Source organism: Meleagris gallopavo, chromosome 23 (assembly GCF_905368555.1).
Source record: "Meleagris gallopavo chromosome 23, MGAL_WU_HG_1.1, whole genome shotgun sequence".
Taxonomy (NCBI): Eukaryota; Metazoa; Chordata; class Aves; order Galliformes; family Phasianidae; genus Meleagris; species Meleagris gallopavo.
This window is the reverse complement of record NC_139426.1, coordinates 1,883,728-1,898,087: the sequence shown is the minus strand read 5'-3', so window position 1 is coordinate 1,898,087 and position 14,360 is coordinate 1,883,728. Positions and strand designations below refer to the sequence as shown.

Genomic DNA, 14,360 nt, shown 5'->3' with positions numbered 1-14,360 from the left:
AGAAGGACAGTTCAGTTTTAGTTCTACATGTATTTTAAATCCATTTCATTTTTGTTATAACAAAAGAAGATCTGATAAATGGTTCCGCAGCAAAACAGAGCAATACAAATTCTAGATGAGTCCATTTATCAGTTTAATGCATTAATATCCAGCGGAGCTGAAGAGGCATCAAACCCTTCCTATATCCTTCCACATTTTTCTTACAGAAAATGCTCTCTAATTTAAAAACGCTACATGGGCTTATTTAGATTCAAACACTGGTGTCTCCTTCTGGATATCTGCTCAGGCTGCATAGACTTACAGCTACCTACACTGACAGATTTAGTACAGCTCCTGTAGGGGAGACAAAACTGTGCCTTTAATTTCAGCCACGTGAGGCCCCAGGTTTTGACAGAGTTGTGTAAGTCTAACATGACAAAGTATTGCTGCTATTAGAAACTGTGTAAAAGTTACCAGCAATCTTTGCTCCTTGCAAAGAGGACATAAGAAAGGATGGAACCCTCTGCTGATCTTCCCTCGTGGGTGAGAATGAATCCAGATGAATGGAGCACTGCAGGGTCAGCATGGAAGTGTTCTGTATCTGATAACAAAAGCATTTTTACGAAGTAAATCATTCTCAGGCCTGTAGGATCTGTATTTTGTGAACCGGCTGAACTTATGTTGCTGTGTTACTACAGTATTACATATGCTCTACGTACTGGCTGGATCTATAGAGAAGTTGAAACAGGCCCCTTCTCTTCTACAGAAGGTATCCCATCCCTACACACACACACACGTATATACGCATATATACACATATATATATACACACACACACACACACACACACACACACACACACACACACTACATAGGCAGAACCCTGCAGGCAGCACAGAACCAGCTGACACAGTCCTCTCCGCACAGTCTTGTTACCTTCAGCCCAAATCACTCTGCCAGATGTGCCTTTAAAGCTCCGTTCTTTTGTCTATAGCTTATGTTCCACCAGTCTAGGAACTATAGAACTCTTCATCCTACCTACAGGAACTGTTGATATGCTTCCTTGGTTCAGTACCGAGGGCTTTACCTTGAACGTGGATGTTGCCTTCTCTCTGGTTAAGACATAGCCCATATCAAGTACTTCTTCCACAGAGCAAACGATGGATGGCATCACCCCGTAACCAGTGATCCGTAGTGGCAAGTTGTTTCTTACAGTCTGGATGTGCAGCATTTCAAAGAACTGCCAAGGAGATGTCTGTATCAGCCCGTTTGCTGAAGGAAACATCCCCACAAGCCTCCGCAGCGCTGCCTGGGTTCCAGGTCAGCCTCTCCTCCAGCCACCCCAACCCTCCTGCCCTGCACCCCCAGCCCCTGGGGGCTGTTACTACAGAACTTCTGAATTTAGTGCACAAAGACCCAGATGTTGAAATGGGTTTTCACAGCTAAAGTTTTCTTATTTACAGACACACCCAGTCAGCAGTACACGTATATAATGTGGCCCTTCGTGTCTCCCTCTTTTGCCCCACTTACTGTTCCCATCACATCTCCTTACTCACCAATTTGTCCTTGTTTGGAGAAAAAGAGATGACGAGGGTTCTGATTTCACCTGGCTCAAGCATCCTAACTGGTCTGACCAACAGAAAGGGACTGCTAGGATTCAGAACTGAGAATCGTAGCTAAAGAAGTGCAACTCAAGGAAAAAAAGTTATGAACAAGCACTGGGAAAAAAAAAAAAAGAGATAAGAGCAGATTGTAAGTATTATTCCGGCAAAAAAAAAGTGTAAACCATTCATCTCCAAACAAATGTGAGAGATCAATAATAAAGAGGAAAGAAGGATATATTGGTTAAATATTCTTGGTAATGTACTTCTATGTCACCAGATTTCAGAGCGAGACTCGAGGAATCTCCTCCTTAATTGAGTGTTGAACTGCTCCTACAGATAAGGTTCAAAATGAACAGCAACTGAATGACAGATAAACTCTGAAAAAGGATACTTCCAGCTTTTCTGAGGAGATATTTTGTAATGTAGTTTGCTTCAGTATTGTTTGGCCTGTTATGAGTGAAAACGAAATTTAAAAGCATGATGAAGCTTACTACCAGCACAATGAATTCTTTTAAATCATGTTTCTACCCATGTCAAACATTCATTCCACTTCTATGGCTAACAAATAGAGTCCATCAACTGCTTTCAAATTTGGAATTAAGTCTATTGCCAAGCTCCTGATTCTACATTTCAGTATCAAGTTAGCTTTTTACATGCCAGAGAGGTCCAGGTAGGCTTCTAATTTTCCACCTGGCTGATTTCTATACTAACATTCAAAAAATCCACTAAATATAAAAAGAAAATGCAAAACTATGTCCACAAGAAATTAAAGACAAAAAACTCAGTGTTTGAATTCAAATTTCATACCTACTGCCACATCACCAAAATCAACCGTGTTTTTTCCATTATCTGAAGTGACCACAACAGATGGTGCTACAGCTGGACAATGCAGCTCCAAATACAAGGTGTTATAAGGGCTGGGGAGACAGTAAAAGGATATTTGCTCTAAAATTATACAGACAAAAACATCAGATATCTGTTCCTATTCTGTTCACACGACACTATCATTAAGCTGGTATTACAAAAGAAAAACAAAAGAAAATAATTTTTAGTGGCTGATTTTTGTGCGTATTGCCTCCACAGAAAGATGGAGGACATCAAGCTATTACATTTTTCATACAATTGTTCTCTAAGCTGCTTTCCTACTTGCACGTTAGATTCTTACCCAACTAGTGGGCTGTGAGCATGCATTTCTACCACTGACCTATGAAGCAATTCTGAAAATAAACTAAAGGAATAAATTAACCTTCCTCCCACTTCCCTGCAAACCTTCTGAAATATGAAGAATTACAAAGATCTCACTTCAAGTCGTGCGTGTGTGGAATACCTGAAGCTTAGACTTTCCAAGCCTCTCTTTTCATCAATATCTCCACTTGCAACAAAGCATGGTATGGTGTATTTTTCAAACCTTCCTCTGAAATTTCTTGTCAGGAATGTCTGTGCTGCTATATAAGCTTCTGAGCTAGAAAGTCTAGGAATAACAATAATCTTAGTAAGTCAGAGAGAAAAGAAGAGGAAAAAAAATATCAAAAGATATCTACTGAACAGTTTGCATTTATATTTTCTTTGTTAGACATTCAAAATACAGCATAGCAGTGACACTAAATCACTCAGTACACCAGAAGGGATAGTTTCCATCTAGGTTGAATTTGTACAGCTCTGTTAGAGCTGTTTAGAAAAGGTGTACTGTTCAGTAATTTCTACTGGTAGCAAAGTTCAGCTGTCGAGCTGCCCCTTAAAATGACACACTTGTATCCTCAGCCAAATCTACCAGCGCAGCCACAGCTCATGCTTTCTGATAGATTCTTTGAAGTCTTCAATTTTTCTGATGCATATAAAAGGATTCTTTGCCTTACATGAGAGGTTACAGCTGCGTGGCGTAAAAGCAGTGCTAATTTTGGAAGCAGCATTTGCAATAGAACTGAAGTTATTTCTTCACTACAGTTTGGCTTTTTCCCCCACATGTAGGTTTAGTAGATTTATAAAGAACTATAAAGAGAATTGGTTTAATTAATAGAAGATGCTTTTGCTGACTTACTCAGGCTTTATCTCTTTGGATTCTGGTTGCTCAGATTTATTTGAAGAATTCAGGCATTTAGCACTTCCAGTCCTTACAACCTGTCTGGAAGACCGCCGTCTGGAAATGGGAACACTTAATTTCTTTCCCTCTTTCTTCTCATCTTTCTTCTTTTCCTGCAAATACACAGCAAACTAATACCACTGATACCAGTCACAGATAATGCAGCCAAGACATTTGTTTACAAATATTCCTGGCCCTGGGATCCCTGGCCCAAAGATCACCTAAGAGGCAGTGCCCTGCAGGGTATGAAGCAAGGTAATAAAAGTAGAATTGTGGTAACAGATCACAGATGCAGTAGTTATTACAAACAGTTCTAATAACATTCAGATAGAACGGGCACTTTTAGCTATTTTCCTCACAATTAAAGCAAACCATAGGTGCTGACATAAGTTAACTGACCTGTGGGTCACCTACATACAAAGACCATGTATGCTGTCAATATTTAGGAAGTAGAAATCTGTTTTTTTATAGATTTAATAAAATCCTATAAGAATGAAAGTGCCGTAGTGAAGTAAAATTGATGTGCATCTGTTCACTGAGCAATAAGTGCAGCAGTGCCCTCCTGTACAGACAGGTCTTACATCAATCAGGAGCCTGGACTTCAACGTGGAAATGATTTTGTGATAAAAATACCATCTAGAGAAACAAATATCTGGAAGTAATAGACCAACAGCACGTGCTACTTCTTAGCATTCCTTACTTGTATTTCTGCCCCTGTTGCAGCTGCTCCACAAAGCCTCTGAGCTGCCTCTTCTCTGATTAGCTGATCTGACAATGTTGGTCTGAAGGACACTTGAATCAAGCTTTTCTGGGAAAGAGGGAACATACACAAGAACGATAGCCAGAATTCATCCCTCATACATATATTATACCTACAAAGCTTGATAGGAGCATATATCTGACAGCAGAACATTTTTTTCTCCCCTAACGAGACAAACTTAATAAGGTCACTTTCAGCTTTTCTGAAGTCCACTGCATCACAGTGGGCTGATATTACATGGCCATTATTTTTGATCTCTAAACTTTCCTCAAATAAGTCATAGTGATAGCACTGGGGAAAGAATACTTGGAGACAGCTCCCATAAACCAGACCTGATGGTCCTTAAGTCCAATTCAAAACTATTTCAGGTGAAATCTTCCAACTATGCTAATAATTTGTTTTCATCATTTGCAAGTGACAGAACTTGCAGGGATGTAGATGATCAAAAGATGTGTTTGAACACTTGACATTTAAGACGAATGTACCTTCCCAGGCAACACAGTTCCAACAGAAGGTGTGATTGTCACAGGACAGTCTTCTGGCACACAGAATTCAAATGAAGTCGGTCCAACAGGGGCAACTTCCCCATTGCCAATTCTTGGGACTGCATGAGTAAAGATGTTGGCACTCACATGGGAATTCATCACATACAGTGTTGCTGTAGACACATCATTTAGAGCTGTTGCAGCAAACTGAACTAAGGAATGAGACAATTCAAGAGGTGGGTGGACTCCAACTGCTCTGCATGACAACTTGAATTGTCTAAAAATAAACACATGATAAATTGTTTCAGCATAAAATAGTCTCTTCATCAGCCCCAAAAATAGGAAACTGATCTTGTAGTCCCTATTTAAGAAGAATTTCTCAAGCTTACAATGGAAATTTTGCATAAAGATGGAAAATAATACTGTTTTTAATGAACCATACTTGAATTCTTCCTCTATGAAGAAATACATCCAGTCTAATCATCACATTTTTTGTCATCATTATTTTAGTAGCATAGCTTAATGCATGAAGCATTTTTGACCCAAAAAACCCTAACAATTAAGAAAATCTTCAATAATTCTATTGAAAAAGCAAGCAAAAACTGCAGGCTAAGACCTGGGGCAAGCTAGCAGCTTGCAAATGAGACATGTGAACTAAGGATGAAACTGATGGCAATGAACAACTCTTGTCAACTGAATCCACACCTGCCTCACAGCTCTATCCTAGCCTCACCTCTTCATAGAGGGAGGGATTTTGTTACTGCACAGGCTCATGTGAATGGTAGAAATTAAGTGTGATTATGACTTCTGAACTGCATATTGCTCAAGCAGTTTCTTCACATACCTATTAGCCTCTGACTTGCAGGTCAGGTCAAAGCTGTACTCTTTTGCCTTGGTGGCTTTAAAGATTATGTGCAACGTCAGACTTTCAAGAGGAAGAAGAACTCCAAGTCCATCATTGGGCTGAATTTCAACAAACTTCAAAGTAGCAAGATAAGAAATAATTGTTAGGATAAGAAGTTAACAAATAAAGCTATATTACTGATTTAATTAAATCACTGTACTAATAAATTCAGGAAGTTAGATACAAATATTGTTATTAAATCCACAAATGCCAGGAAACCAAATCAAGAAGCTTTCATTTGAGTTACAGTGCCTAGCATCTGACTGATGTGTACTTTATTACTCTTATGGTAGCTCAAAAAGCAGAAATTTAAATCCATTAACTCATATTTCAGTGGAATCTCTTGTTACCATCCACAGTAATCACCTTTCTCTAATGATGCTTATTTATTCTTTTCTTGGACAACTGAAGGCAGCAAGATAAAAATCTCAACTGCTTCCCTCTGCATTTGAAGAGGGGATACTTCTGTGTCAGGCAGGTACCATGATGACGAGGACTCAAGTTTAGCATCTACATGTGTGTATTTTTCTCTGTTTATGAGTTAGTAATGATTCAGGAATGTCTTCCCATCACAGTTTAATCATGAAACACATCCAGAAAAGTACAGCTTTAAAACTGTATTTAAAAAAAAGCCTTTTAAGTATTCTAATTACTTCATTTTAATTGCTGCAACAGCAGAGAAAGGGACAACATTTAATAAAATGTCATGCTTCTTCTAGCTCCAATCCCAATATGCCAAGCTGTTCCTTATTGAGGTCATCATTCTATTGTGAAGCTTAAACAGCTTTTATTTACTCAAAAATGGGGAGGAAAAAAAAATAAAAAAAATCACCCAATGGCCCTAGCCCTCAGAAAACTGGTGGCTAGTTGTGGTTAATTTAGCCTCCTCATCAACTTACGGAGAGTCAAAAAACACTTAAGTATGGTTCAGGGGATGGTTTCCTAATAAGCAGCTTGGACACAGTTACCTGCTTTGAGGATAAAGAATTTAGATATTTAGACATGCTGTGCAAAAAACGCACCAGATATTTTGTTAGTAAATTTCTTGTTGAAGGAAATGGATTTGCTAGTAGGATAGAATTATTCATGTCACAAAGGTCAGACTCAAAGAAGTTCATACTGTTTGGAAAATGTTTACGGTATCGTTTCAATAAATTAGTAACAAAACTTCACTGTGTGTTTCCCCAGCACTGCTGGGACCAATATTTCCACCGGTTTCCAGGAACCAGTTCTGATTTATTCATTCTTGCATTGAAATACAATTTTTAAATCATTAAATATATTATAATACAAGAAGAGGTGTGTTCAGGATGACCACCTACCTCTGGGAGTCTCACAAATCCAAACTCCTGTGGCAAGATGGACTTGTTTGTTAGGGTAACATTTGTCCTCACAGCTTCATAGATGGTGCAGTATCCAAAATTGATTTCTGCTGGGCTGATTTCCAAGTCAGAAGTAGTAACAATTGCATGGACAGTAAAATTAATTTGTTTAGTCTGAAACAAATCCAAAAGCAAAGGATATAAACCTTTATCCACAGCATCGTGTGGAAAGAATTTAAGTGAAGTGTCATCAGAAAAGATAACCACAAAATAACTGCTTTACTGCATTCTTTGAGAGCCACAAATGTAAACGTAACATATTTATCTTGAACTTCAGCCTCATTGTTCTTCAAAAATAAGCAATAATAAATAGCTCTTTAGAAAGCAAAATTGCCAAAAAACAAACAAAAAACAAAACAAAACAAAAAAACCCTTTTAGTCATCTGAAATTCTGTATGTTAGAATGGAATCACATCTGCATCTCCAGAAAGTGTGAATTGTAAGAATATACTACAACAATAGGAAGAGGAATGAAGAAATTGTGCTGTGGAACGTGAGAGCTCTGTTACAGAAGAAACTGGAAGGTAATAAGTGAACACTAATTACAAAGGATTAAGTTGTCTGCATTGTAAACACAGTGCCAAGAAAAAACCATCGTGAAATTTGTATCATCCCTCTCTCATCCATCTATGACATCATGGCTTTTGCTGTTGTCATAGGACTTCAGTTGTAAAGCAAGGTTAGGTGCAACACTGCAATGTGATGAAAAGCACAGCAATGACACAGCAGCACACAAGGACTTGCTCAATTACAACAGCCATAGAAAAGGAAAAGGAGCTGCTTACCTTCAGAAGACCTCAAGCATGCAGGCACCTCTAGCAAGCTTCCCTTGCCTCTACTACCAGCCCTTAAATGAGGGCTGGGAAGGGGTGGATCCTGGCTCCAGCCCTTCTAATCACTCAGTACATTGCATGCAGCTGAGCTCCCCTGGGCTGGCCCTGCCTTCCCACCAGGTGCTCCATCACTGCCAGCCATGACTCAGCATTGCTGCTATAGTTAGGTATCACTAAGTGAACATAAACTAAAATAATAGATCTACAGGACAAAAAAACCCACAGCAACTAACATTATCTGCAATCTGTATCATCACTGGAGCTTCCAGAACACTTGTCTCTTCATTAAAACAGCTCCCTGCGTCTTCGGGGAGGGAGCGCCTGAAATTAAAAAACTTACATTCAGCTCCATAAAAATATTGAGACTGTTTTCTAGCTAATAGAATATTATCTAGCTAATAGGGATTAATAAACTTTTAGTGGATGTGCTTCTGAACCAAAGGAAAAAACATATGCTACTTAAGGTCTAAAAGTTCATTCTTTACAGCTTTTACTTTTGACATCACGTTTATGTTACAGAGTGTTCACATACAGAGTTGGTTAAACACCAGCTCCAATGCTTCCATGAAGTTAGCTCTAAATAAAATATTGTAAGCCTTACATACACAAGTATCAGGGAGAATGGTAGAAGAAAATACGATCTTGAAATTACAGTGACCTATGAAATTGTACCTTTAATCCAAAAAGATCAAATTTCACAAATGAGAAATGTTGTAAACTTGTCACAGATTTCCTATAGGATGGCACACCTCCAGGCAGTCTGCTCTGAGCAGGTGTGCATGGATTGCAGGGATATCCAGCAATGAGGTCAGAATCAGTGACCGTGTTTATTAATGACAGATTCTTTTTATTTAATTAAAGATGGGATTTGGGGCTCACGGGAGTTTAAGGGAGCTATTTACAGAAAACTGCAGCCCTTTATGCTTTCTTACAAACACAGTCATTTAAAACTCTGAACAATTTGAAGTTTACCTTCTGAACACAATATCAGGCTTCAGCATCTTTGCTGCAGCTAGAGCACATAATCAACCCATCCTGGGCAGTCGTTTCCTTTTGACACCCATGTTAATTAATTACCAGTAAATTGAGGCAGTACCAGTTGGATCACACAGCACCAAGACATAAATAAAGTGAAACAGACTTGGAGACCAATAGTGTCTGATTATGTACCAGATTAGGCATTTACAAGTAATAGGCGTGTGCTCTGTTGCTGCAGCATCTTGCTATCATAAGCTTAATTTCAGAGCTTCAAGCCAAGACAATACAAAAGCTAACATTTTTAGCTCTGCTGGTCTATTTATGGTGTCTTACAGCACCAGAGTGAGTTGCTTCCTGTTTTTAGGACTTCACAGTGATAATATTCCTACTACTACTATTGGAATTGCTTGCAATTTTTTAATGTATTATTAAAGGATAGTTAAAAAATAAATAGCACCCACTCACGATCATCATACTGATCTGAGATGTTGCTGGCTTTTATTTTGCAAGCCTGAGATGTGATTGCTAACTTGTTCAAAAATAGAACACAGAGATAAAAATAAAGTAGGAATAAAGTATCAGCTTCCACTTTGTCACAGGACATTAGAATAGCAGAAGAAATTCACGTGTTACAAAATGACCCTGGGGGAAAACATAATAATTGTTACTGTACGTACACAGCAATGGGTTCTAAAGTAGCTGTTGTGCCTTGGGGAAGAGACACTGAAATCCTTTGGACCGTTTTCTGAAAACAGCATCTTCGTGCTTTAAAGCCATTAAGGAAAAGCATGAGAGACCAATCAGATTTAGACTGCCAGCATCTGCAGGACTACTTCCAAATACAAAAAAAAAAAAAGAAGATGCAGTATTTGGGAATGCTGAAAGTCAGCAGATTAGAGAATTTGCCTTCAAATGAGCAGAAAATAGGTCTTTGCTCCTAGCACCCAGATAGCTATGTGAGCACTGTAACATCTGACCATGCATTTCAGCGTGCATGGAATACTTGGGGGAGCTTCCCAAGCCTTCAGTCATCTTATCTGCTCACTTAGCCTCGCGGAATGAGTGTTTCTTTTTACTTGTGTTGCTGTTAATAGAGCTCTTTTTTCTCCTGAGGAAACTGAGCTTAAGTCGATGAGCAGGCATTTACAGAAATGTGTCACTAGCTCAGTACTTTACATCAGCTTGGAGCAAGCTCATCTTCTGTCATACACACTCACCAGTGTGTTAGGCCTTTTAAAATGATCTATATACTGAAACAGCCAGATACTTATTTTGTCTGTCAGAAAAGCCTTAATCTCTTCAAATCTCCTTTCTGAAGCTTCCTCGTTTTTCAAAAGGCAGATTAATTTTCTAAATCCAAGCTATGCTTCTATCTACTCGGTAAGTATAACAGTGCTTTGCAGCATCTGAAGTTTAGGAATGGAAGAATGTCATGATAGTGGTTATTGTTACAGCAACCTGATAGGATTTGATATGTTGAAAGAAGTGTAAATACTTCTAGTTCCTTGAATACTAACTAACCTGCTGAGGACTCTGATGCCAATGCTTAGACTCTCATTTTGGAATTGGGTCTGATTTACAGAGATGCTGAGCACATCAGTGAAAATCCAAATATATAAGTCTATGGAAAAAATGGCATTCTTTGTTTCTGTGACTGAATTATGTTTGTACACAGACATATTGTGAAGTAGAAAAGACAAAACTTGCTGGGATAAGGCTTTTAGCATCTCTGAAGATGTTATATGAATTCCTACATGAAATTCAAACACGTTGTATTCACATTTTAGGGAAAATGTACATGGGTAAGATATGTACAGGAAGTCCAACCATTCCTACCTTACCTACCAAGACAGGACTGCTTGTCCAGAAATGATTTAATCACTGATCCGTGAAGTAGCCACCTGCCTAGAGAACTTCTCTTTCGTGTAAGAATAGCTTCCCCACAGAAATGGAAGCAGTCTACCAGGAGTACAACCGCTAGGATTTTGACACTGCTGCTGTCACTACAGGAAAAGCACTTCCTCATAGGTATGCGGTCCAAGTTAATTTCCTTTTTGTGCATCTGGCATCTTTTAAAGGGGGAGAAGGGAGACTAGGACTGAGCTGACACCAGCAGTGTGAAGTCCAGCCTGCTACAGACATCAGGTGAAGGAAGGAAAAAATACTTGATTTGCTCAGATTTTGCACTGACAGCCTCCTACTGACATTATTTAAATGGCAAAAATATTAATGCTGTTGGGTTACCTGGGCAGAAACTTCAACTGCACACTGAAGGATGACTGAGGTTGAACGTAACCTGTTTTTGGAAGCAGCTTCATGTGTTTGCTCAATTCTCTGCATACTTCAAACTTCAAATGCAGCGTAGTTTTTGCTCTGCAAACAGATCAGATGAGCTCAAGAGGCATCAAGGGCTACTGGTACTGCCATCTCGGCAACATTTGCTCTTGCAGTTTGTTCCTCCCTCCCCTTCTTGCATCTCTGCTCTACATTGCAATTATAACTATTGCAAGCTTCCTTTGAAAATGAAGGGCAAGTGAAACTGCTACAGCAAAATCACACACTTGCATTCTTTTAAGTTAAGTATAGAAAACAAGATTTTGGAATTACTGTAAGTAAACCCAGCTGTATTTCGGGCAAATGTACACAGCTGATTGGAACATAATTATCAAAGTGCAGCGCAGAGATAAGTCAGGTCAGTGGAAAGTCAAAGCCAAATTATTGTGAAATACCAGCTAATTATTTGCTGCTAAAATACATCCTCTCCATCTGAACCAATAGAAATGGCTCGTGCAGTGTTTGAGGCATCTGACTGGTGCTGACTGCAGCACAGAGCCTGCTCAAGGAGAAGGCACAGTCCTCTGGTGAGGCAGGATCTCTGTTAAGTAACGACTGGCAGCAGGCAGAATGCAGCAATGAAGAACTCTTACTCTGCCTTATTCTGTCTGAGAAGCAGAAAAATGAAGACCAGCAACTGCTGTGCGGGGCCAAGAATATCTAAACACCGTGTGAGCATCTTCCTGTTTTCTGACTTCTGGCCACACTACAATAGGGTGATAGCCACAAACCATACCCTGCTTTGGAATTTTATGCCTGTGTGTAGAATTGTCAATCAATTTACAAACATTTCTCTCGTCTTTTTCCTTCTCTTGGACTGGTTTACAAGCTGTCAGTCCAGATGGCCTGCTCTAAATCAACAATTGCAGCGTGAGGTGCTGGGAGCTTGGAAGGATTGCTGACTGTTGACAATCTAAGAGAACTACATAGTAGTTCTTTAAATCAGTGCAGATCATAACTTGCCAATGAAATTACTTTTCAAAGTGATTTATATCTGAGAGGATTCTGGTGAAATGTTTTCACCCTTTATGCTGCACATTTATGCTTCCCAATCACTGTATTCTGTGTGACCAGGAAGAAAAAAAGTTAACATTTAGTAATTCTACAGAACTGGCTGGGAGAGCTCAAGTACCAGAGCAATTCACCTAACTTGAAAACTTTCTGATACAAGCAACAGAAAAACTGCAGTGGCTAGTGGAGGAAGAGATCTGTCAGGCATTGCATCTAACTGAATGATTCCATTTATTTATTTTGGCAGATATTGAGACAGAAATTCTTGCACGTGTGATACTTGAAATTTCAGTATAACAGAGACAATTTTTCCTAACAAAGGAGGTGGGGGGGATAAATTGAAGACTTGATTTGCCAAGGTGCTAAGGACAGCATAATACATATGAAGTGCTTATAATTTAGGGGAAGTTGATAAAGTTCTCTCAGTTAAGAAATTTTGGCCTAAGCAATTTGGCAGCTTCTATATTTGGGACCCCTTTGAAATCTTAAGTTTTCATTAGGATAGTTATTTTTCTTCTATACTTGTAACTCTTATCCCTGGGTTATCTTCACCGAGTAAAACCCCTTACATAACTTGTGCTTCTCATATCTGTAGGCTGAATTTTTGAGATAACAGCTTTACTCATTTCTTTCCAACTGTGAAGAATCTGTGCAGCCTGTAGTTCTGGTAAGAGGTTTAGAATGGATGCCTTCTACAGAACCAGTCTCCCCCACCCTCCCACAAAACCACCCCAATCTTGTTTAAACAGAATCTAAGATATGCAGATTGGGGAAATAGGAATGCTAAGTGTTTCATAATGTTTGCGTTAGTAAGGATATCCAAGGTAGACCTGAAGGCAATTAGTAGAGCAAGAGTTCATATAATAGAATGTTACAGCAAGAAACGTCTGGGAGCCAATGAGCTGAAATATTGTCCTTCTGTTACACTGCAAACAGAAGGAATCTTCTGACATTATTGATGCAAACTATGGAAATACATATGTACAAAATGTATCTGGGTAATCAGTATAATTCATCATTTATCACTGTCTGTATACTTTAAAGTATCTGCCATTCCAGTGCAGTTCTTAATTCCTGCATGGCTCAGGAAAGGTTGCATCTTTCCTATGCTATAGGAAATGCAAAAGGACTGACTTGATTTATTCAGCATCACTGCATGTGTCTACTAAGACTGGTGACTGACCTTCTCAGAACAGTTGGCATGAAGCTGGCTTCCAGATCATTCTTTCAGAAAGTTCTTTGGCTGAATCAATTATACCCGATCTGCACTCAGTTTTAGGCACGTTTATCTCCCTAATATTTAGCTTGCAGTTCCATATGATGAAATTCACTGGGGCTGCTATTCCCTAGGGACTTAACAGCTCTATCACAGAACAGGCACAGCACAAGGAACCTTGTGGAGTGGAAAGGTGTGTATTAACTCATACACTTCATAGCTATTGCTGCTTTTGGGGATCTAGGATAGCAGTATACCCAAGTCTAATTTCCACAGCAGTGTAAATTCAGAGGGCTTGTGATCAGGATGTCCTGCTGGAATACCAGGGCAAAATAAAAAGTGCAAAACTGTTCTTCATCCTGCTGTGATAACCAGATGTCTCTGGTACAACAGACCCCTGAGGTATCACCTGGTGACTTAAGATCTCATCAGTCAGCTCTGGAAGGCAGCTCACCTGCTCCGGATGACAATGCAGTCCTGGTAAAGTCGGTCATACATACAGATTTTTAAATCAATGTTGGGATTGGGCACCCAAACTGGCACGTCAGTAGAGACTCCAATGGCACTGAAGTACAGCTGTTAATACAAACCAAGAGTATACTTGTTCTTCTTAGTCTCAAATTGTTACTGATCTAAACAGCTATAACCTACAGCTAAAATATGTACTTGTTAAAGATACCTTAATTAAAAAAGCTATAGAAGGAATTTATGAAATAAAACCTAGATCTTACTGTGTACCAGAACAGAAATGAATTGTATTTTAGTTTGGACTCCTTTCCAGAGAACATGGAGGA

General features: G+C 39.1%; 1 protein-coding gene across 6 annotated transcripts in view; it reads right to left on the bottom strand.

Moving 5' to 3' along the window:
• CFAP74 (cilia and flagella associated protein 74) overlaps positions 1–14,360 on the bottom strand; it is a 38,931-nt gene that overhangs the window by 5,445 nt on the left and 19,126 nt on the right. For all 6 annotated transcript variants that reach the window (XM_085242494.1, XM_085242493.1, XM_010722821.3 and 3 more), the window contains 14 exons: positions 14,021–14,142; positions 11,250–11,378; positions 8,261–8,348; positions 7,135–7,308; positions 5,753–5,886; positions 4,909–5,185; positions 4,364–4,471; positions 3,622–3,776; positions 2,911–3,054; positions 2,391–2,500; positions 1,975–2,030; positions 1,536–1,655; positions 1,067–1,219; positions 454–580 (listed from right to left, as the gene is read on the bottom strand). In XM_085242494.1, coding sequence (XP_085098620.1) covers positions 454–580; positions 1,067–1,219; positions 1,536–1,655; positions 1,975–2,030; positions 2,391–2,500; positions 2,911–3,054; positions 3,622–3,776; positions 4,364–4,471; positions 4,909–5,185; positions 5,753–5,886; positions 7,135–7,308; positions 8,261–8,348; positions 11,250–11,378; positions 14,021–14,142 — 1,897 coding nt within the window. The remainder of the gene's footprint in view (positions 1–453; positions 581–1,066; positions 1,220–1,535; positions 1,656–1,974; positions 2,031–2,390; positions 2,501–2,910; positions 3,055–3,621; positions 3,777–4,363; positions 4,472–4,908; positions 5,186–5,752; positions 5,887–7,134; positions 7,309–8,260; positions 8,349–11,249; positions 11,379–14,020; positions 14,143–14,360) is intronic.